Source organism: Hemitrygon akajei, chromosome 13 (assembly GCF_048418815.1).
Source record: "Hemitrygon akajei chromosome 13, sHemAka1.3, whole genome shotgun sequence".
Taxonomy (NCBI): domain Eukaryota; kingdom Metazoa; phylum Chordata; class Chondrichthyes; order Myliobatiformes; family Dasyatidae; genus Hemitrygon; species Hemitrygon akajei.
The window spans coordinates 37,298,235-37,320,265 of record NC_133136.1 but is presented as its reverse complement, the minus strand read 5'-3'; the positions used below and the strand labels follow the sequence as shown (position 1 = coordinate 37,320,265).

Below are 22,031 nucleotides of genomic sequence, written 5' to 3'. Positions count from 1 at the left end.
TTTTGCAATTCTCCATTTGAAGGTACACTACATTGTTCATGGGTGAGATGTTTTTGTATCATGAAAGCAACAACTATCTAAAAAAAAGACTGCAGCAATATGATTGCAAATGATATTCGGATTGAAAATTCAAAGGAAGAACAAGTTGCTGAATGATGACTTTCACATGGTTTACGATCAACACCAATCCAATGTGGCAGTCTTCAGGCTACACAGTAACACAATGAAAACGGAAATCAGCTTCTTGGCATCTCCATAACAGGCTGCTTACTTGGATGAGGGCTTTAGCAGATGGGTTATAATAAAGATAGAACATTTTGCCTTAACTAAAGAGAAAATTATCTTGCTTACAGATGTGATGAAACTGAAATAGACAATATAAGTAATTCTCAGTAATATGCTATGATAAATTCTGTAACTGATCAAGAACAAGGGACCTGATGCAACTATTAAAATGGTATCAGTTTGGTAGGACATACTGGTAAAGTAACAAAAAGGCACATGGGAAAGGATGGTGGAGGACATTTGCTGTGTAGATGTTTTTTTCTCATCACTATTGAGGCTCTAATTACATTGGCTGGCTGGAAGTATGGTGGTTTCCACATCATGCTTCGGGGTAAGTGGTCCTATGTTCGAATACGGCTGGCTCCTTGCAAGCTTTCCATCCATACTGGGTTGAGTGTTGAGCTATCAACTCGGCCCCATAATACAGACAAGCACTAAAGAAATGGCAAAGTTGCCACCTGATATGCCAGTGAGGCGTGGGAGGATATTAACATATTGAAAATTCAGCTAAATTATTCCTGAAATAAAGTGTTCTGTTCTGTCACACCTAGGAAAGATTCAGTCATGCACTCCAGGTTCTTTGGGGGGGGGGGGGGGAAAGAAATGCAACATCCCCACTTATTCTTGGACATCCATGATAATCAACCGATGAAAAATGAGGAGCTTCAAATTCATTTGTCAAGAACACAATTCAAAGTGAATGGCAGTAGAAACACGTATCACAACCTACCCACCTGCTTGTGTTATCAAACCCTTCCTGTCCTTTCCTTGGAAAGTCTATGACCCCATACTAGTTCCAAGTTGGTTGCTGAGGATAGAGTGGAAGTAGGTGTTCCTCAGACCTACAGAACTCCCAGAGACTTAATAATCTACACAAGGCAGGTCTACAGTAGCAGCAAGGACAGCCTCATCCATAGATGGATCTGAAGAATGTTTCTTTCCAGTGGTGACAATGCTGACACTCTCATTAGTGATTTATCAGACCAAGTCTCAATGTACATACAGTTAGCTGAACAACATCAGAAAGTATTCTGAATATTTCACACAGCAAAACTACAGGTTTTAGCAGATTAAATAGTATTATCATTCTGCCCTAATTCTCTAGACAGTAAAAAAAAAGCATACACAGTGTATTACGTAATAGAAATTATACAAACATGATAGTATAAACCACGCAACTAAAGGACAGGTAACAAAAATGCAAACATTAGTTATGTAGTGCTAAAATTACATTATATACATAATTTTAGACAAACAGTCACAAGGAGAATTTTTATTTAGTAGGAAGGATTTATTTCTCTTCTACAGATCTGTAGTTTTCTCACTTTACCTTACATTGTTGTGATTACTATAAACATATGCATTTTGTTCAACATTTTTTTCTGATAGTGGACAATTATAGAACGTTTCATTTCATTATAAGCTATTACTATATTGCAGGCCTTTGTTAGGTCATACCTTCGCCTGTGTTCAAGTAGGAAAGAGGATAGATCTCATACAGCATGTTTTCTTGTTTTTGGTAACAATTTTGTGATGCTGCATTGCACTTTTCATTTGATTTTATATTATTGAATGGAATCATTAAAATTCCAAACAATATTATAAACTTGGTTTAATTTTGTTGTGATTGAAATGGCCTCCTTGCTTTTGTTTCCTAGACTGCAGATGCAAAATTAGAGATTAATTTATATAATGGTTTATATAGATTTTATAGTGGTTTTATATATCTTATATACAAGAATTACTATTCTGCAGACACACATCAAGGGTCTTCTTTGAAAACATTAATCTTTAGTGAACTGTGATATCCATATATCATTCATTTGTCAATTAATCTAATTTCAAAGGTTGTCATAATTTTTGACAATTTGCCATACTGACAAAGAATCTTGACTGGGTTCTCTCAATTCTTAATCTCAGATTATTTATCTATATAAAAATATCCCAAAACCAATGCGTGAAACACTTTTATTCACCTTCCAACCATCTTGCTATTCACGTGACCAAATTCGTCTCCATTCCATGTGCAATTATTTTATAAGCTTCTTATCTGCTATTGGGACATCAGTCTCAACAACAGACTTGTGTCTGTTATGAAATAAAGACCGCACAGATTTCACACTAGTGTTGAAGGTGCAGCTCAAAACATTTATTTTGCCTAATCCTCATCCTCCTTAACCTTTCAGCCTCTAACCCATTTCATCACACCATCCTTCTCCAATGCACTGCCTGCATTGTTCTTCACTACATTTATGTTTAACCACAGATTGCTGGAGCTATCTCCAGCAATGGTTTCACATTCAGATCATATCACTGAGTCTCCTGAAAGTCTAACCTGGGCTCCCACCCTTTTCTCCTTCCTCATCTGAAAGCAGGCCCTTTATATCGGATATTTCAAGAACCCACCCGTTCTGGTGACCATTCAGTTCTTTGCCAACTGTGATGCCTTCAGTGTCTCTGTGTTACTAGATCTGTCATCCATTTTGGGGCAAGTTGCACCTTCTTCCAACTAAATATCAATAATACAGTACCTGGTTCTGTCATCATCATTGATTCTACTTCTTCATCGGACACCACCAGATTGTTTGCGACTTAGGGATCTATATCTACTAGAACTAACACTCCAAATTCAAAACCTTCCAATCATAGATTTCACCCACAGTATTCTGTGATTGTTTAATGAATTCATTTCCATATCACCCAACCTCTGCTTCTGCCCCAGGCTTTCTACCGTTGACAACCTTGATCTATTCCTTCATTAGCATACTACAACTTGAATTCTAAGGCTGCTTCTCCATCACACTTCAATTTCTTGCTTAGCTATTACTCCTGACCTTGATGAATAACATTGTTCCCCATGTTTCAGATTTAAAATGGTCACACATCAGTTTAGATCCGTGCCCTTTCATCTCTAAATTCCACTTATTCTGTAGTCCTCCAAATCCAGGCGTCCCTCTGCGCTTGCCTCTTCAGTGAGTAATACCTCTTTGCTCCATTGTTGCCTTCAGCCACTTAGTCCTGAAATTCTTTTGGTAAATTATCACAGCATGTCTTTTCAAATCTTTTTTTTTCTTTAAAACCACTCGTCAAACTTTTGGTTACACCAATCCAATATCAATACTTGAATTTTTGTTGTGTTATATTTTGTACTATTACCTTGTACTTAAAATACAGATAACATATAATGCAAAGTGTAAAATATGCTGGAAAATTTTCAATTGTTAATAGTCTATTATTAATTTGAATGATTATAATCAAGGGATTTTCTCATGCAATATAACTTCTGTAAAATAATGGAGTGGATATTTACAGAAATTTGGGATTAGTTAATAGACTACTATGTTGCATTGTTTAGGTCTTAGTAAATTCTAATTTAATGGTCAGATCAAATGGAATAGCTGTAAAGATGAAATGAATGTGCATGGAAAGACGTGATATTCATTCCATGTCATCATGCCTAAACCTTTCATGAGACAATAGCATAAAAATAAACTAAGATCACAAGTTCAACATAGAGTACAAAGAAAAAAAGTCGTATCAGAATTTAAATTTGTGTCTTCAAAATTCTATTGCCCCAATTTTGATTCACCTTTCTCTCTCAAATGCACTGACATACTCTAGACTTTGGTTGACTTAAAGCTCATACTTCAAAATTCTAATCCACATTCTAGTTCCCCACATTTTCATATCTCTGAAGGCACATTCTGCTGCATAATTTCCACTAAAGTATCTGCCAACCCTAATTCTATGTTCTTGAGTATCCCAAATAATAATTGTTTGTTGTTCAAACCTCGTACTGTGACCAACACTCTTCTCAGTTATTCCTTGTTTCATTATTTCAGTTGTATTTGGCCATACTGTTTTCTGATTCATCTAGTTAAATAAAAGTGAATCCATTACCTTATACTTGTTATTGAGATCACCTGAATGAGTTTATGTTAATTCATAACATCACAGCTCCAAACTGTTCTTTCCGCATACAGTTTTATAACTGTTGTGAATATACAAGTGATTGCCTCTTGGATGGACCAGTCTAAGTGCCTGGGCCAGTTATTTATTTCTGTCTGGCAGACACCAGTCAATGTGAGGAGTTTTTACATTGAATAAGGTATTGTTTAGTACATTGAATACAGTAGTGCTAGGGAGTTTGTGAACTTTGTAGAATTTTCTCTATTTCTGCATAAATATGACCTAAGACAGGGGTCGGCAACCTTTTTGACTCCGTGGGCCAGATCGCATATTAATGAGTGGACAGCGGGCCAGATAAATGCCATAAAAACTTGAAATATGGGAATTATCCATTTAAATACATCTAGTTATGTTTTGCCTCAAATTAATGAAGAATACATGCTAGAAAATCACTTGTGCTTAAGGTTGCCTACCCCTGACCTAAAATGTGATCAGATCCTCATGTAAGTCCAAAAACTAGACAAAGACAACCCAATAAATAACATAAACATTATACTGGTTCATTTATTTACTGAGGAAAATGATTCAATATTACACATATTTGTTGGAAAAAGTATGTGAATCTCTGGGATAATGCCTTCTACAAAAACTATTTGAAGTCAGGTGTTCCAATCAATGAGATCAGATTGGAGGTGTAGGTTGTAGAGGTGCCAAATCACACATAAAGTCAGGTTACATAGCCCATTCTCCTCAAGAATGATCTGTTTATGTACACCATACCATGATTAAAACAACTTTCAGAGGACCTTAGAAGAATTGTAGAGATGCATGAAGCTGGAAAAGGCTACAAAAGCATTTCTAAAGACCCAAGTGTTCATTAGTCCACAGTAAGAGAAATTATCTACAAATGGAGGAAAATCAGTACTATTGCTACTCTCCCTAGGAGTGGGCATCCTGCAAATATCACACCAAGGGCACAACGTTGAAAGCTGAAAAAGAACCCAAGGGTAACAGCAAAAGGCCTGCAGAGATCTCTAGAACTTGCTAAAGTCTCTGTACATGTGTCCACTATGAGAAAAACACTGAATAAGAATGGTGTCCATGGAAGGACACCACAGAGGAAATCACTGCACTCCAAAAAAAAAATTTGCTGCATGTCTCAAGTTTGCAAAAGACCACTTGGATGTTATACAACATTTCTGGGACAATGTTCTATGGACAGATGAGACAAGAGTTGAACTTTTTTGTGGAAGTGCACATCGCTATGTTTGGCGAGAAAAGGGCAGTGACACCAAGACCAAAACCTCATCCCAACTGCGAAGCAAGGTGGAAGGAGCATCATGGTTTGGGGCTGCTTTGCTGACTTTGGGCCAGGTCAGCTTGCAATCATTGAGGGAACAATGAATTCAAAATGGTATCAAGACATTTTACAGGAGAATGTCAGAGTAGTTTGTCATCTGAAGCTCAATAGAAGTTGGATCAGACATTGATGCTGAAGACAAGAGTAAATCAACAGAACAGTTTAAAAAGAAGAAAATTTGAGTTTTGAAATGGCCAAGTCAAAGTCCTGACCTTAACCCTATAGAAAGGACCCAAAACAAGCAGTTCATGCAAGGAAGCCCACCAACATTCCAGAGTTGAAGTCGTTTTGTAGGGAGGAATGGCCTAAAATTCCTCCAAGCCGATGCACAGGACTGATCAACAGTTACCGGAAACATTTGGTTGAAGTTATTGCTGTACAAGGTGGTCTCACCAGTTACTGAAAGCAAAGGTTGACAAACTTTTTCCAACAAATACATTTAATATTGGATCATTTTTCTCAATAAATAAATGAACAAGTATAATGTTTTTTTCTGTTATTTAATTGGGTTCTCTTTATATAGTTTTAGGACTTGGGTGAAGATATGATCACATTTTAGGCCATACTTAAGCAGAAATAAGAGAAAATTCTACAGGATTCACAAACTTTCTAATACCACTGTACTTACCCAATGACTACAGTTGCACACATTATACGGAGCCAAATGCAAATAGGAGTTGGGAGAGGAAATAAAAAAACTGAGATTATGCAGAATATATATTTATATAAAAAATACAAAAATAAGCTGTTGAAATCATATTTATTAAGAGATTACCTATAGGAACCATAACTACAGAGTTGTTTTGTTCTTAGTCAAATATACATTTTTGATGGTGTCAAATTATTTGGTAGATACCCTTGTCCTTCTGTTCCAAGAAAAGTTAGCTCCATACGACTTTGGTCTGGTCAACTTTACTTTCTTTTCTTCCACTTCATATTTCCAACCTGTCATGATGTTGAAAATTTTAATACATGAGCTTTTTGTTCCATGCATAATGGCCACAGTTTTAAAGTTGTGTACTGGATCTTTATATCACCATAAATTATGGGAGCGCATGCAAGTTCAATGCAGCTTTACTATGTGGTGAAAACAGTAAGCTCCAAACCAAGTGAAATATATATAATGAATGCTTAGATTACCGCAGGACATACCGCAGGTGTACGTTGAGAGAGCACTACTCTGTAAGTGTTCCTGCCATATTCATCATGTGCATGTGTAATGTCTACAGAAACTGAAATTTTGGTAAATAAGTCATTAACCTAAATCATACCCTGTGCTCTTTTTTAATTCTCCATGCCAGCAAACAGACGTTGAAGACATCAATCCATCCTGTTCCCGTATCTCTACATCCCCCTTTCCAGCTTACATCTAACCTAAGAAATAGCAGCAGGAGGAGTAGGCCATCTGGTCATTGAGCCAGCTCTGCCATTCAATAAGATAATGTCTGATCTTACTGTGGTGGACTCAACTCTGTCTTTTCCCCATAACCCTTAATTCCTCATGCTATGCAAAAATCTATCTAACTGTTTCTTAAATATAATTAATGAGATTGTCTTTACTGCTTCCCTGGGCAGAGAATTCCACCAATTCGCTACTCTCTGGGAAAAGCAGTTTCTCTTCATCTCCATTCTAATCTATTCTGCAAACCTTGAAACTATGTTCCCTAGTTCTAGTCTCAACTACCAGTGGAAACAACTGTACTATCTTATCTATCACTTTCATAACTTTATATGTTTCTCCAATTATTCACTCATTCTTCTGAATTCCAGTGAATATAGTCCCAGGCTAACCCCCTCATCTCTGGAATCAACCTGATGAACCTGCCCTGTACTGCTTCCAAAGTCAGTACATCTTATCTCAAGTAAAGATTGAGTCAAAATTAAGTCAAGCAAGGATCAATACTTTTGAATTTGGTACTTCTTTCCTTTCCAATGTTCCAAATCATCAGACAGATAACAGTACAGGATGACCATAAATTTGACAATTAAAAATATGTAAATCAAAGACAGATCCATAGTCTGTTTCCTTGTCACTGTCTCAATCACCTCACTGACAATATTTTTTGTTTACACCTGAACTGGAGCGGTACTAGCATTCTTGCAGGGAAGTTTGCTAGTGCTTCTTGGGGGGGTTTAAACTAAATTTGCAGGGGGCAGGGATCCAGAATGTGAGAGAGGATAGCGAGAGGAAAAATAAAGGACAGGTGGGGACTACACGGTTCCGGAATATTAAGTGTGTAGTAGAGGAAGGTGGGGCGGAACAAGTGATAAGGAGGACTCATGTACAGAGGGATGGTCTGACGGAACATGGAGTTAAATGTGTTGAAAGAATAAGTAAATTTAGGAAGGACAACAAAATTCTAGGGGCATATAGCCCGATGGGAGTTCGGGGAGCTGGGTTAAGCACAATTGGCAGCGATTCAAACAGAGAGAGGAGAAATGGGCTAAAAATTCTATATCTGAATGCACAAAGTGTCAGAAATAAGGTGGATGAGCTTGAAGCCCAGGTGTGAATGGGTAACTATGATGTTGTTGGGATAACGGAGACATGGCTGCAGGGAGATCAGACCTGGGAAATGAATATACAAGGGTATACGTGCTATCGTAGGGACAGAAATGTGGGCAGAGGGGGTGGGGTGGCCCTGTTGGTGAGGAATGAGATTCAGTCCTTTGCAAGGGGGGACATAGGGTCAGGAGAAGTAGAGTCTGTGTGGATAGAACTGAGGAACAGTAAGGGCAAAAGAACCCAAATGGGTGTTGTCTACAGGCCATCAAACAGTAGCATGGATATTGGGTGCAAGTTGAATAGGGAGTTAACATTGGCATGTGGCAAAGGTAATGTCGCAGTAGTTATGGGGGATTTCAACATGCAGGTGAACTGGGAGAATCAGGTTGGTGCTGGACCACAGGATAGGGAGTTTGTAGAGTGCCTATGGGATGCATTCTTGGAACAGCTTGTACGAGAGCCGACAAGGGACAAGACTATTCTGGATTTAGTGTTATGTAATGAACAGGATTTGATAAGCGATCTCGCAGTAAAGGAGCCATTAGGAGGTAGTGATCACAATATGATAAGTTTTTATCTGCAATTTGAGAAGGATAAGGGCAGCTTGGAGGTGTCAGTGTTGCAGTTGAACAGGGGAAACTATGGACCCATGAGGGAGGAGCTGGCCAAAGTTGACTGGATGGATAGCCTAGCAGAAAAGACAGTGGAACAGCAATGGCAGGTATTCTTGGGAATAATGCACAAGGTGCAAAATCAGTTCATCCCCCAGAGAAGGAAGGATTCAAAGGGGGGGAAAGGGGCCACAGTGGTTGACAAAGGAAGTCAGAGATTGCATAGCATTAAAAAAAAGGAAATATGACAGAGCTAAGGTGAGTGGGAGGACAGATGATTGGGAAGTGTTTAAGGAACAACAGAACTTAACTAAAAAGACAATACAGGGAGAAAAAATGAGGTACGAACGCAAGCTAGCCAGGAATATAAAGGAAGATAGCAAAAGCTTTTTTAGGTATGTGAAGAGAAGAAGATAGTTAAGAACAACGCTGGGCCCTTGAAGAATGAATTGGGTGAAATTGTTATGGGAAACAGAGAAATGGCAGAAGAATTTAATGAGTACTTTAGATCTGTTTTCACTAAGGAAGACACAAGCAATCTCCCAGATGTATGGATGGGCCAAGGACATAGGGTAACAGAGGAAATGAAACAGATTGACATTCGGAAGGAAACGGTGATGAGAAGACTGATGGGACTGAAGGCTGACAAATCCCCAGGTCCAGATGGTCTGCACCCTAGGGTACTAAAGGAGGTGGCCCTGGAAATTGCGGATGCATTGGTAATCATTTTCCAATGTTCCTTAGATTCAGGATCAGTCCCTGAGGATTGGAGAATGGCTAATGTTATCCCACTTTTTAAGAAAGGAGGGAGGGAGAAAACAGAGAACTATCGACCTGTCAACCTGACATCGGTGGTGGGAAAGATGCTAGAGTCCACTATTAAGGATGAAATAGTGGCATATCTAGATAGCAGTGATAGGATTGGGCCGAGCCAGCATGGATTTACCAAGGGTAAATCATGCTTGACTAATCTGTTGGAGTTTTTCGAGGATGTAACCAGGAAGTTAGACGGGGGAGATCCAGTGGATGTAGTGTACCTTGATTTTCAGAAGGCATTTGATAAGGTCCCACATAGAAGACTGGTGGGTAAAATCAAAGCTCAGGGCATCGGGGGGAAGGCATTGACATGGATAGAAAACTGGTTGGCAGATAGAAAGCAAAGGGTAGCGGTGAATGGGTGTTTCTCGGAATGGCAGGTGGTGACTAGTGGGGTGCCACAGGGCTCGGTATTGGGACCACAGCTGTTTCTGATTTACATAAACGATTTAGATGAAGGCATTGAGAATAACATCAGCAAGTTTGCTGATGATACTAAGCTGGGTGGCAGTGTGACATGTGATGAGGATGTTAGGAGAATTCAGGGTGTCTTGGATAGGCTGAGTGAGTGGGCAGATACTTGGCAGATGGCGTTTAATGTGAATAAGTGTGAGTTTATCCACTTTGGGAGTAAGAACAGGAAGGCAGATTATTATCTGAACGGTGTAGAGTTGGGTAAAGGAGAAATACAAAGAGATCTCGGAGTCCTTGTTCATCAGTCACTGAAGGTGAATGAGCAAGTGCAGCAGGCAGTGAAGAAGGCTAATGGAATGTTGGCCTTTATTACAAAGGGAATTGAGTACAACAGCAAGGAAATCCTCTTGCATTTGTACAGAGCCCTGGTGAGACCACACCTGGAGTATTGTGTACAGTTTTGGTCTCCAGGGTTAAGGAAGGACATCCTGGCTGTAGAGGAAGTGCAGCGTAGATTCACGAGGTTAATTCCTGGGATGTCTGGACTGTCTTACGCAGAGAGGTTAGAGAGACTGGGCTTGTACACGCTGGAATTAAGGAGATTGAGAGGGGATCTGATTGAAACATATAAGATTATTAAGGGATTGGAGAAGACAGAGGCCGGAAATATGTTCCAGATGCTGGGAGAGTCCAGTACCAGAGGGCATGGTTTGAGAATAAGGGGTAGATCATTTAGGACAGAGTTAAGGAAAAACTTCTTGTCCCAGAGAGTTGTGGGGGTCTGGAATGCACTGCCTTGGAAGGTAGTGGAGGCCAATTCTCTGGATGCTTTCAAGAAGGAGCTAGATAGGTATCTTATGGATAGGGGAATCAAGGGATATGGGGACAAGGCAGGATCCGGGTACTGATAGTAATTGATCAGCCATGATCTCAAAATGGCGGTGCAGGCTCGAAGGGCCGAATGGTCTACTTCTGCACCTATTGTCTATTGTCTATAATATTTTGCGATAAGCATATGAAATTCAACTCCGTTAAGCTCCAGACCACATATTTATGACCTTACTAACATTGTCTATTTTAACATTCACAGCATTGCTCATCAATCCCCTCATCTCAGTTTATGTTACTGAAACTCTCATTTATTCCTTTGTTATTTTCATTTAGCTACTCCAATTCCCAAATGGCTGATTTCCCTCAATCTGCTGTTTGTAAACTTAACACCATCTAAAACCTTGCTCCCCACCTCATAACTCAGTGGTAAGATATGGCAGAGTCTGATTCAGGTAATGCTTAAAGATAATTTAAAATAGATGACTGGAAACAAATTCCATCATGTTTGGAACCATGGAATATTAAAATTATAAAAACAATAATATATTCAATTAAACAAAATAAAATGGCAAACGCTTAATCTTCTTTCATGCCATCATGAATTTCATTCAAACTAACATAGTATTACAATTGTAAATGTGAAGCTAGAACACAATACGTGATAATCAAAAACTAATTTTAAAATGAATGCCCAGATTTGTAATCATAGCAAAATACCGTTCTTTTCCACAAAAGCAATCGCATCTTCTTTGCTGGTGAAAGACAAAATGGTGTTTGACAGCGGATCAGCTCTGAAACAAAAACAAAATCTTTTACAACAATCAGACTTTTACAACAATCAGACCTATTATTTAAGAAGTGGACAGTTACCTAGCAGGAAACTGAGCAGGAATATCAGATAAGTATGATCATAACCAAGTTGTGCAATATCCAGATATTGAGAAATGTTATTCCTTCAACATCACTGGGCTAACATCTTCTTTTAATATATTTTTCATGAGTTTTTACAATGCAACAAAACAAAAAAAAACAGTAAGATTTATACAGTGCAAAACAAACATATCAAAGTACAATTCATAACAATTAAGCAAAGCACCCATAGTATTGTGTAAAGTTAGTTACCACCCCACCCTCCCACTACCCAACTCCAAGCCAACCTTACAATATACAAAAAAGTTAATCAGAACTACATCACCACAGAGCTGTATTTTTAAAAAGGTATATTGCCTACTACCGTAGATTCCGGATTTTAAGCCGCTACTTTTTTCCCACATTTTGAACAGCTTTGAACTCTGCGGCCTTTAATCCAGAGCGGCTAATACATTTTTTTTTCATGCCGCCTCGTAAACATTTTGCCTCGTAACAGTAGACCAATAAAATTGATGAGTAGTTCACAGAGGTCCAATGAAATTGTACGATAAATCAAGCGCACTTTCACAATTAAATTATTGTAAATCAGTCATTTGTACTCACCCTCATCAACATGGAAAACACTCGAAGAAAAGCATTGTGCTGCCTTTATGGCAGTTATTTAGTTTATAATATTTTTGCTTAGTAATTCATTTTCTAGTTAAAGTTAGAAGAGTTTTAACTATATTTGTTTTCTGTACTACATCGCAGGATGCTATGACGTCACACCCAGTTTCGCCGCGTCTTGTGGGAAAAATGCCAGTTTGCGATAAACGGAAAGGAGGGGGGAGCACATTACCCGAGCGGCTTTGGATCTGAGCGAACGCTGCTTTTAAATGCCGTTTGCGATAAAACGGGACGACGGGGGTCGAGCGGCGGAGCGAAAACGCTGCTTTTAAGTTAAAGGCGATCAATAACTTTTCCTGGTAGGCTGCAGTATATATATTTTTTACCAATCGTTAGGAGATATTGGAATGTTGTTCAGTAAAGAAGTATACGCAACGTATATTTAAAAGTAGCCGCGTTACGGGCACGGTTTGAAAAAAAGCATTTGCAATATGTATTTGTTTTTGTTACCATATGGATTTAATTAAAAGTTAAAAAATCCTCACGTGTAATATCTTTCTGTGTAAATATCTCATATTACAACGTGGGACACCTGCGGCCGAAAATCCGGTGCGGCCTAAAATCCGGTGCGGCCTTTACAAGTAAAAAATTGATTTTATTTCTAAAATTAGAGCCAGCGGCTTTTAATCAGGTGCGCTCTGTAGTCCGGAATCTACGGTACCTAAACTGTAATATGATTACACATAAAAAAAACCCATAAATCTTAATCATTAGAAGCTGGAAGTAAGGGATTAAAATGCGAAAGAAAAAAAGGGAGGGATACACCCTTAATCTAAACAGGTATTATGAAAATATTCAAGTAAAGGTCCCCACACCTTTTGGAACTTTATATCTGAATTAAGAAGTGAATAATGAATCTTGTAATTCTCTATCAAACATACCTTGTCAATACGGCAGTACCAAGTTAACAAGACTGAAGTGCTTGATCCCAGAAATTAGTTTTGCAAAAACCTTTTGTTTAACTGCATCTGAATAATTGTAACTTGGAAATGCTCAATAGTAATTTAAAGAAAACAGGTATATACATTTTTTTGGTCTTCAGGTTACAGTGTCTTCCTTTTATGAATCTCGTTTTTAGTAATTATCTTCATTAATAATATAACCATATAACAATTACAGCACAGAAACAGGCCATCTCAGCCCTTCTAGTCCGTGCCGAACGCTTACTCTCACCTAGTCCCACCTACCTACACTCAGCCCATAACCCTCCATTCCTTTCCTGTCCATATACCTATCCAATTTTTTTTTTAAATGACAAAATCGAACCTGCCTCTACCACTTCTACTGGAAGTTCATTCCACACAGCTACCACTCTCTGAGTAAAGAAGTTCCCCCTCGTGTTACCCCTAAACTTTTGCCCCCAACTCTCATGTCCTCTTGTTTGAATCTCCCCTACTCTCAATGGAAAAAGCCTATCCACGTCAACTCTATCTATCCCCCTCATAATTTTAAATACCTCTATCAAGTCCCCCCTTAACCTTCTACACTCCAAAGAATAAAGACCTAACTTGTTCAACCTTTCTCTGTAACTTAGGTGCTGAAACCCAGGTAACATTCTAGTAAATCTCCTCTGTACTCTCTCTATTTTGTTGACATCTTTCCTATAATTTGGTGACCAGAGCTGTACACAATACTCCAAATTTGGCCTCACCAATGCCTAACATTACATCCCAACTCCTATACTCAATGCTCTGATTTATAAAGGCCAGCATATCAAAAGCTTTCTTCACCACCCTATCCACACGAGATTCCACCTTCAGGGAACTATGCACCATTATTCCTAGATCACACTGTTCCTCTGCATTCCTCAATGCCCTACCATTTACCATGTATGTCCTATTTTGATTAGTCCTACCAAAATGTAGCACCTCACACTTATCAGCATTAAACTCCATCTGCCATCTTTCAGCCCACTCTTCTAACTGGCCGAATAATCTGGGTAAAATCTGAAACCGACTATGTGGATGACAACTAATGGAATGCCCAAAGCGTAGAATATCAGGGTGTTAGCCCTGCAGGCCATATAGGTCAATATCCAGATGTGGAGAGACAATTATGAATTGGGTATTGTGTAATGATTCAGATTAGATTAAGGAGCTTATGGTAAAGGAACCCTTAAAGAGGTATTGATCACAAAATGATAAAATTTGCCTGCAGCTTGAGAGAGAGAAGATAAAGTCAGATGTATCTCTACTACAATAGAGGACAGGGAATTACAGAGACATGGGAGAGGAGTTGGCCAAAGCTGATTGAAAGGGAAAGATCATGACAGCAGATTCTGCATACCCAGGCAACTTCTTCAGTTCATCCATGAAACAGCCTATTTCTCTTTTCAAGAGAGTATTTCTCGTTTCAAAAGAGGCTTTCTTTTTTCAAGGTGGGTGTGGATCTGTCAGAGTCTGTGATCTACAGATCTTTGTAAGTGGTGGGTTTTCGGATGGACTATGCTATCTCCAGGAATGGCCTGGAAGATGTGCCCCCTTGGGGCTGGGAGGTCGAAATCTGGGGAGCGGCCCTGTGGGTGACCGTCCCTCCCCCGTTTTTGCCTACTGAAGCATTGTGGGAGACTGAAACACTGAGACAGCGGGTGGTGTGTTTGGTAATTGTTGGCTGCTATCAGAGGAAGGCCCCTGTACTCAAGCGATCAAGCAATTCCTCTCTCTCTTTCGATGGAGAGTGAGAACCTGTCTGTCCTGAAAATGGGGGGAGGGGTGCTTGGAACAGTGACATGGAAGATTTAAACATTGTGACAGCAAATTGCTGCTCTCTTGATGGAGAGAGAGAGAGTCTGCCTGAGTTACTAAAGTGCTGGCTGTGGACTGTAATTTGATGGACTCTGGATCAATGGACTCTTTGGTGCTTCTGCTGTTGCGGGGGGGGGGGGTCAATGCTCTTTGCTGTTGCGGGGGGGTGTCAATGCTCTTTGCAGTGTTAAAGGAGGGGAAGGGGAGGATTTGATGCTTCTATCATTCAATGGGGTTTCTTTGTTTCGTAGATGTTTGTGAAGAGGGCAAATTTCAGGTTGTGTACAGTATACATACTCTGATATTAAATGTACTTTGAAACCTGAACACCAACAGGGATGACAACAGAATAGCAATGGCTGGAGTTTCTGGGGATAATTTGGAAAGCACAGGATAGATACCTCCTGAAAATAAAAAAAAGTATTCTAAAGGGAGAATGAGGAAACTATGGATGACAAATGAAGTCAAAGACAACATAAAAAATCATGATAATCGTTGGGGATTTTAACATAAAATTGGATTGGGAAAACCAGGTCAGTACTGCACCTCAAGAGAAAGAATTTGTAGAAAATGTAAGGGATGGCTTTTTAGAAGAGTTTGTTGCTGAGTCCTCTAGGGGAACGGCTGTGCTGGATTGGGGTGTTGTGCAATGATCTGGAGGTGCTAAGAGAGCTTAGGGTTAAGGAACCCTTAGGGAACAGTGATCACAATATGATTGAGTTTACACTGAAATTTGTGAGGGAAAAAATAAAATCCGATGTGTCAGTATTTCAATGGCATGAGAAGGGAACTGGCTGAAGTTGACTGGAAAGAGACACTAGCAGGAAGGACAGCAGAGCAATAATGGCTGGAGTTTTTGCAACAAATGAGGCAAGTGCAAAATAGATATATTCCAAATAAGAAGAAATTTTCCAAGGGAAGAAGGACACTACCGTAGCTAACAAGTGAAGCCAGAGCTAAAGTAAAAGCAAAAGAGAGGGCTTACAAGAAAGCCAGAGCGAGTGGGAAGATAGAGGATTGGGAAGCTTTTAAAAACTTGCAGAAGGAAACTAAGAAGGTCATTAGGAAGGAAAAGATGAATTATGAAAGGAAGCTGGTGACAAATATCAAAGAAGATACTAAAAGCTTTTTTAAGTATATAAAGGGTAAAAGAGAGACGAGGGTAGATATAGGATCAATACAAAATGACGCTGGAGATATTGTAATGAGAGATGCAGAGATGGCAGAGGAACTTCATGCGTATTTTGCATCAGTCTTCACAGTGGAAGACGACCGCAGTATACTGGACCTTCGAGAGTGTCAGGGAAGTGATGTTTGTGCAGTGAAAATTACGACTGAGAAAGTGCTCAGGAAGTTTAATGATCTGAGGGTGGATAAACCCCCTGGACCTAATGGAAGTAGCTGGAGAGATTGCAGAGGCATTAGCAATGATCTTTCAAGAATCATTAGATTCTGGCATTGCACTGGATGAATGGAAAATTGCAAATGTTACTCTGCTATTTAAGAAGGGTGGGAAGCAGCAGAAAGGAAACTATAGACCTGTTAGCCTGACATCAGTGGTTGGGAAGTTGTTGGAATCGATTATTAGGGATGAGATTATGGAGTACCTAGAGGCACATGATAAGACAGGCCGAAGCCAGCATGGCTTCCTAAAAGGAAAATCCTGCCTGACAAACCTACAGCATGTCTTTGAGGAGATTACAAGCAAGGTAGACAAAGGAGATGCAGTAGACGTGGTGTACTTGGATTTTCAGAAGGCCTTTGACAAGGCGCTGCACATGAGGCTGCTTAGCAAGATAAGAGCCCGTGGAATTACAGGGAATTTACTAGCATGGGTGAAGCATTGGCTGGTTGGTAGAAGACAGAGAGTCGGAATAAAGGGATCTTATTCTGGCTGTTTGTCAGTTACCAGTGGAGTTCCACAGGGGTCTATGTTGGGACTGCTGCTTTTTACAATGTATATCAATGATTTGGACTATGGTATTAATGGATTTGTGGCTAAATTTGCCGATGATACAAAGATAGGTGGAGGAGTGAGTGGTGTTGAGGAAACAGAGAGCCTGTAGAGAGACTTAGATAGTTTAGGGGAATGGGCAAAGAAGTGGCAAATGAAATACAATGTTGGAAAGTGTACGGTCATGCACTTTGATGGAAGAAATAAATGGGCAGATTATTACTTAGATGGGGAGAGAATTCAAAATGCAGAGATGCAAAGGGACTTGGGAGACCTTGTGCAAAATACCCTAAAGGTTAACCTCCAGGTTGAGTTGGTTGTGGAAAAGGTGAATGAAATGTTGGCATTCATTTCTAGAGGTATAAAAGGCAGGGGAGTGGGGATGACTAGAAGAATTGGATCAGCCCATGATTGAATGGCAGAGCAGACTCTATGGGCCAAATGGCCTACTTCTGCTCCTATACCTTATGGTCATATCATCTTAAAAGAGAGGGCATATAATATAGCAAAAATTAGTGGGAAGTTAGAAGATTGATACATTTTAAAAACCAACAGAAAGCAACTAAAAATGCCATACTGAGAAAATAAATGAACTATGAAGTAAGCTGACCAATATCAGAGGATACCAAATGTTTTTTCAGATATATAGAGAATAAGAGAGGTGAGAGTGGCTATCAGACCATTGGAAAATGAGGAAAATGACACTGCAGAGGTAATAATGGGGGACAAAGAAATGGTGGATGGCCTTTTGCAGTAGTCTTGACCATGGAATGATCCAATCACAAACAAGAGAAAATCTGCAGATGCTGGAAATCCAAGCAACACACACAAAATGGTGGAGTAATTCAGCAGGCCAGGCAACATCTATGGAAAAGAGTACAGTCCACATTTCGGGCTGAGACCCTTCAGCAGGACTGGAGAAAAAAGACGAGGAGTAGAGTTAATAGGTGGGGAGAGGGGAGGGAGAAACACAAGGTGATAGGTGAAACCAGGAGGGGATGGGTGAAGTAATAGACTGGGAAGTTGGTTGGTGAAAGAGATACAGGGCTGGAGAAGGGGGAATCAAATAGGAGAGGACACAGGTCATGAAAAAAAGAAAAGGGGGGGAGGGGCACCAGAGGCAGGCAGGCAAGGAGATAAGGTGAGAGAGGGAAAAAGGGATGGGGATTGGTGAAGAGGTGGGGGAGGGGCATTACCAGAAATCTGCAAAATCGATGTTCATGCCATCAGGTTGGAGGCTAGCTGGACAGAATATAAGATGTTGTTCCTCCAACCTGAGTGTGGCCTTAACACGACAGTAGAGGCGGCCATGGATAGACATAACCGGAATGGGAATTGGAAGTGGAATTAAATTGGGTGGCCACTAGGATATCCTGCTTTTTCTAGCAGATGGAGCACAGCTGCTCAGCAAAGCAGTCTCTCAATCTACGTCAGGTCTCACCAAGATACAGGAGGCCGCACCGGGAACACCGGACACAGTATATGACTCCAAAAGACTCGCTGGTGAAGTACAGCCTCACCTGCAAGGACTGTTTGGGGCCCTGAATGGTAGTGAGGTAAGACAATAGACAGCAAGGGCAGGAGTAGGCCATTCGGCCCTTCTAGCCAGCACCGCCATTCACTGTGATCATGGCTGATCATACACTATCAGTACACCGTTCCTGCCCTCTCCCCATATCCCTTGACCCCGCTATCTATAAGAGCTCTATCTAACTCTCTCTTGAAAGCATCCAGAGACTTGGCCTCCACTGCCTTCTGGGGCACATGTAGGATCTTCTGAAGAGATGATGGATCCACTGTAGCACTTGTTCTGCTTGCAAGGATAAGTGCCCGGAGGGAGATCAGTGGGGAGGGGCGAATGGACAAGGGAGTTGCATAAGCAGCAATCCCTGCAGAACGGCAAAAATGAGGGGGGTGGGGGGTGCAGGGGAAGACGTGCTTGGTGGTAGGATCCTGTTCGAGGTGGCGGAAGTTGTGGAGAATTATGTGCTGGATGCAGAAGCTGGTGTGGTGGTAGGTAAGCACAAGAGGGATCCTCTCCCTGAGGATCTGGCTGGAGGGAGGATGGGGTGAGAGCATGTGTGTGTGAAATGGGAGAGAGTGCAGTTGCTATACTAACGTGGTGCTTGGGATGCTGAAAAGTCAGAAGATAGGTAGCTGAAGAGATTGTGAAGACATTATTAATGATCTCTGAAGAATCACTAGATCTGGAAAGGTACCAGAGGAGGATTAGAAGACTGCAAATGTCACTCCACTTTTTAAGAGGAGGAGGAGGAAGAAAGGAAATTATAGGCCAGTTAGTCTGACTTAAGTGGTTGGGAGTCCATTACTAAGGAAGAGGCTTCAGGATACTTAGAAGCACACAATTAAATAGGCCAAAATCAGTAAGGTTTCTTAACGGGTAATCTTTCTCGACAAATCTGCTGAAATTCTTTGAAATTGATAGTAGATGGTTGCCTGTTATCTACATCAATGATCTGGATGATAATGTGGTTAACTGGATCAGCAAATTTGCAAATGACATTAAGGTTGGGGGTGTACAGGACAGGGAAGAAGATTATCAAAGCTTGTAATGGGATCTGGACCAGCTGGAAAAACGGGCTGAAAAATGGCAGATGGAATTTAATACAGACAAGTGCAGTGGGAGGACCAACCAGGATAGATCTTACACAGTGAGTGGTAGGTAACTGAAGAGTGCGGCAGAACAAAGGGATCTGGGAATAGAGGTCCATAACTCATTGAAAGCAACGTCACAAGTAGACAGAGTCATTAAGAAAGCTTTAGGTACACTGGACTTCAGAGATCAAAGTATTGAGTACAAGACTTGGGATGTTATGTTGAAATTGTACAAGATGTTGGTGAGGCCTAATTTGGAGTATTATGTGCCATGGCTATAATTGCACATGGTACTCCATTTGTGGCCTAACCAGTGTTTAGTAAAGATGTACCATAACTATCCTACTCTTTATTGTATGCTGTAACTAATAAAAGTTAGTGCCCTGAAAAATGTCACCATTTAATTCTACCCATGCTGCCACCTTCAAGGATCCTCGGACTTGTACATCAAGGTCCCCCATTCTTAAATACTCTTAAGGGCTTACCATTCATTGTATATTTCTTACCCTTATCAGTCCTCCCATTGCCTCATACTGGTCAGGATTCAATTCCCTCTGCCTGCTTTACCAAATGATCAATATCTTCTGGCAATCCAATACTATTGTTGAAGTTTCTAATTTTTGTATCCACAGAGGAGGGCAAATGGTGACAGTGCTACCTCCTGTACAAATATTTAATGCACACGTCAAACAATAAGGATCGCAGCACTAATCCTCATGGTACATCACTGGTCAAATATTTTCAATGACAAAAACAACCTTCACCACCTCCATGTCTTCTACTAGCAAACTAATTTTGGATCCAATTGGCCTTGGATCCCATGGGTCAAAATTTTTGGACAAGTTTCCCATAGAAACTTGGTCAAAGGCGATACTGCAGTATGCACTGCCCTTATCAACACATTTATTACCTCTATCAAATTGGTCAGACAGGATCTTCACCTAATACATCCACGCCAACTGTTTTTAAATTAATTCCTACCTTCCTGAGTGTAGATTAATCCTGTCCATTATATTTTCCAAGAACATATCTACCACTGGTGTCAGACTCACAGGCTTAATACCTCTGCAGCCTTTGAATACATTTCCAGTCAGTTAGCACTTCACCTGTAGCTAGCAAAGATTTAGAAATCAGCCAGAGCTGGAGCATCTCTTCCGTTACCAATCCCCCTCCCCACCCCACTGTACACCTCTTCCTCTCCCCCACTCCATATAGCCTAGAATACATCTCATCAGGTTCTGAAGATAGATAGATAGATAGATAGATAGATACTTTATTCATCCCCATGGGGAAATTCAACTTTTTTTTTCCAATGTCCCATACACTTGTTGTAGCAAAACTAATTACATACAATACTTAACTCAGTAAAAAAATATGATATGCATCTAAATCACTATCTCAAAAAGCATTAATAATAGCTTTATCCACCTTTAAGCCCACTAAAATAACTAATACTTCTCAACATTCTGTTCTTCACCCTCCTATTTATTTACACTTCACTTCTTCTGTGCCTTAACATTCCCTTCATTCTCCATGAAGCGTTGCAGAGACGCCTTTTTGGCCATCAGATCTCACTGTTGATCACATCCACCCAGACTGCCAGTCTTGGGCTTCACATGCTAGGACATGCATGTCCCTATTTTAGCAGGTATGAGGCCTGCCAGCTATCCTTACCTGGTTTAACACGACTGTTGAAGCAGTGTACCATGGTGTGGCCGCTGTTAAATGCAAACAGCTACTTGGAGCCATAGGTGATTGCTGAGGGTCCAGAGGGGACCAAAGGTGAGTGAGGTGTCCCAGAATAGACACAACAAGCCTCTTCACCAGAGATGTCACCACTCCACGGATGCCCCATACAATGCAGCATACATTGGATAAATTCCTCCATTGATAACTATTAGGAATGTAGTGTGTTCGGTATTTCATTTAAATACATAATTTGTTACTCAGTTAAATGGTAGTTTGTCTTCTTAACTATTCCATGAACCTTCAGCTAAATGGGGAAGTCACTTAAATGGGCCAAAATGTACTGTCCTAATGAACTGGAACCCACTGTATACTTTTGTGGCTCTCTGACTCCAAGCATTTTGCATTTTCTCAGTTACTGGCAGTCTGTAGTTGTATTAATACTTTTGTCTACAAACCTGCTCAAAACTCATAACTTTGGTTACATAGTTGGTAAGTTTTCCTGAATCTACTGCAATCACTTGTACACTCTGCTTTGAAGTACCATGGAGCATATTACTTTAAGAGCAATAAATAAATTTGTTGCTGCTGACAGAACGTACAGTGTGTAACATTACTTTGTTGACAAATGGCCTATTCTAAGTTAATGGCTTACTAGAAATAAACTGCCAGGCCAAATAGGTGAATTAAGTTTACTGGATGAGGCCAATATTTGAACAGCGTTTTGAACAAGCAGAAGCAAGTATTATAAATCCTGCTCATA

At 40.2% G+C, this 22,031-nt stretch overlaps 1 protein-coding gene across 1 annotated transcript in view; it reads right to left on the bottom strand.

Annotated features, from left to right (window-relative positions):
- Positions 1-6,297: 6,297 nt before the first annotated feature.
- ndufs4 (NADH:ubiquinone oxidoreductase subunit S4) overlaps positions 6,298-22,031 on the bottom strand; it is a 109,006-nt gene continuing 93,272 nt past the window's right edge. The window contains exons 4-5 of the mRNA XM_073064400.1: positions 11,450-11,523; positions 6,298-6,499 (exon numbers count right to left, since the gene is read on the bottom strand). Coding sequence (XP_072920501.1) covers positions 6,396-6,499; positions 11,450-11,523 — 178 coding nt within the window. The 3' untranslated portion in view covers positions 6,298-6,395. The remainder of the gene's footprint in view (positions 6,500-11,449; positions 11,524-22,031) is intronic.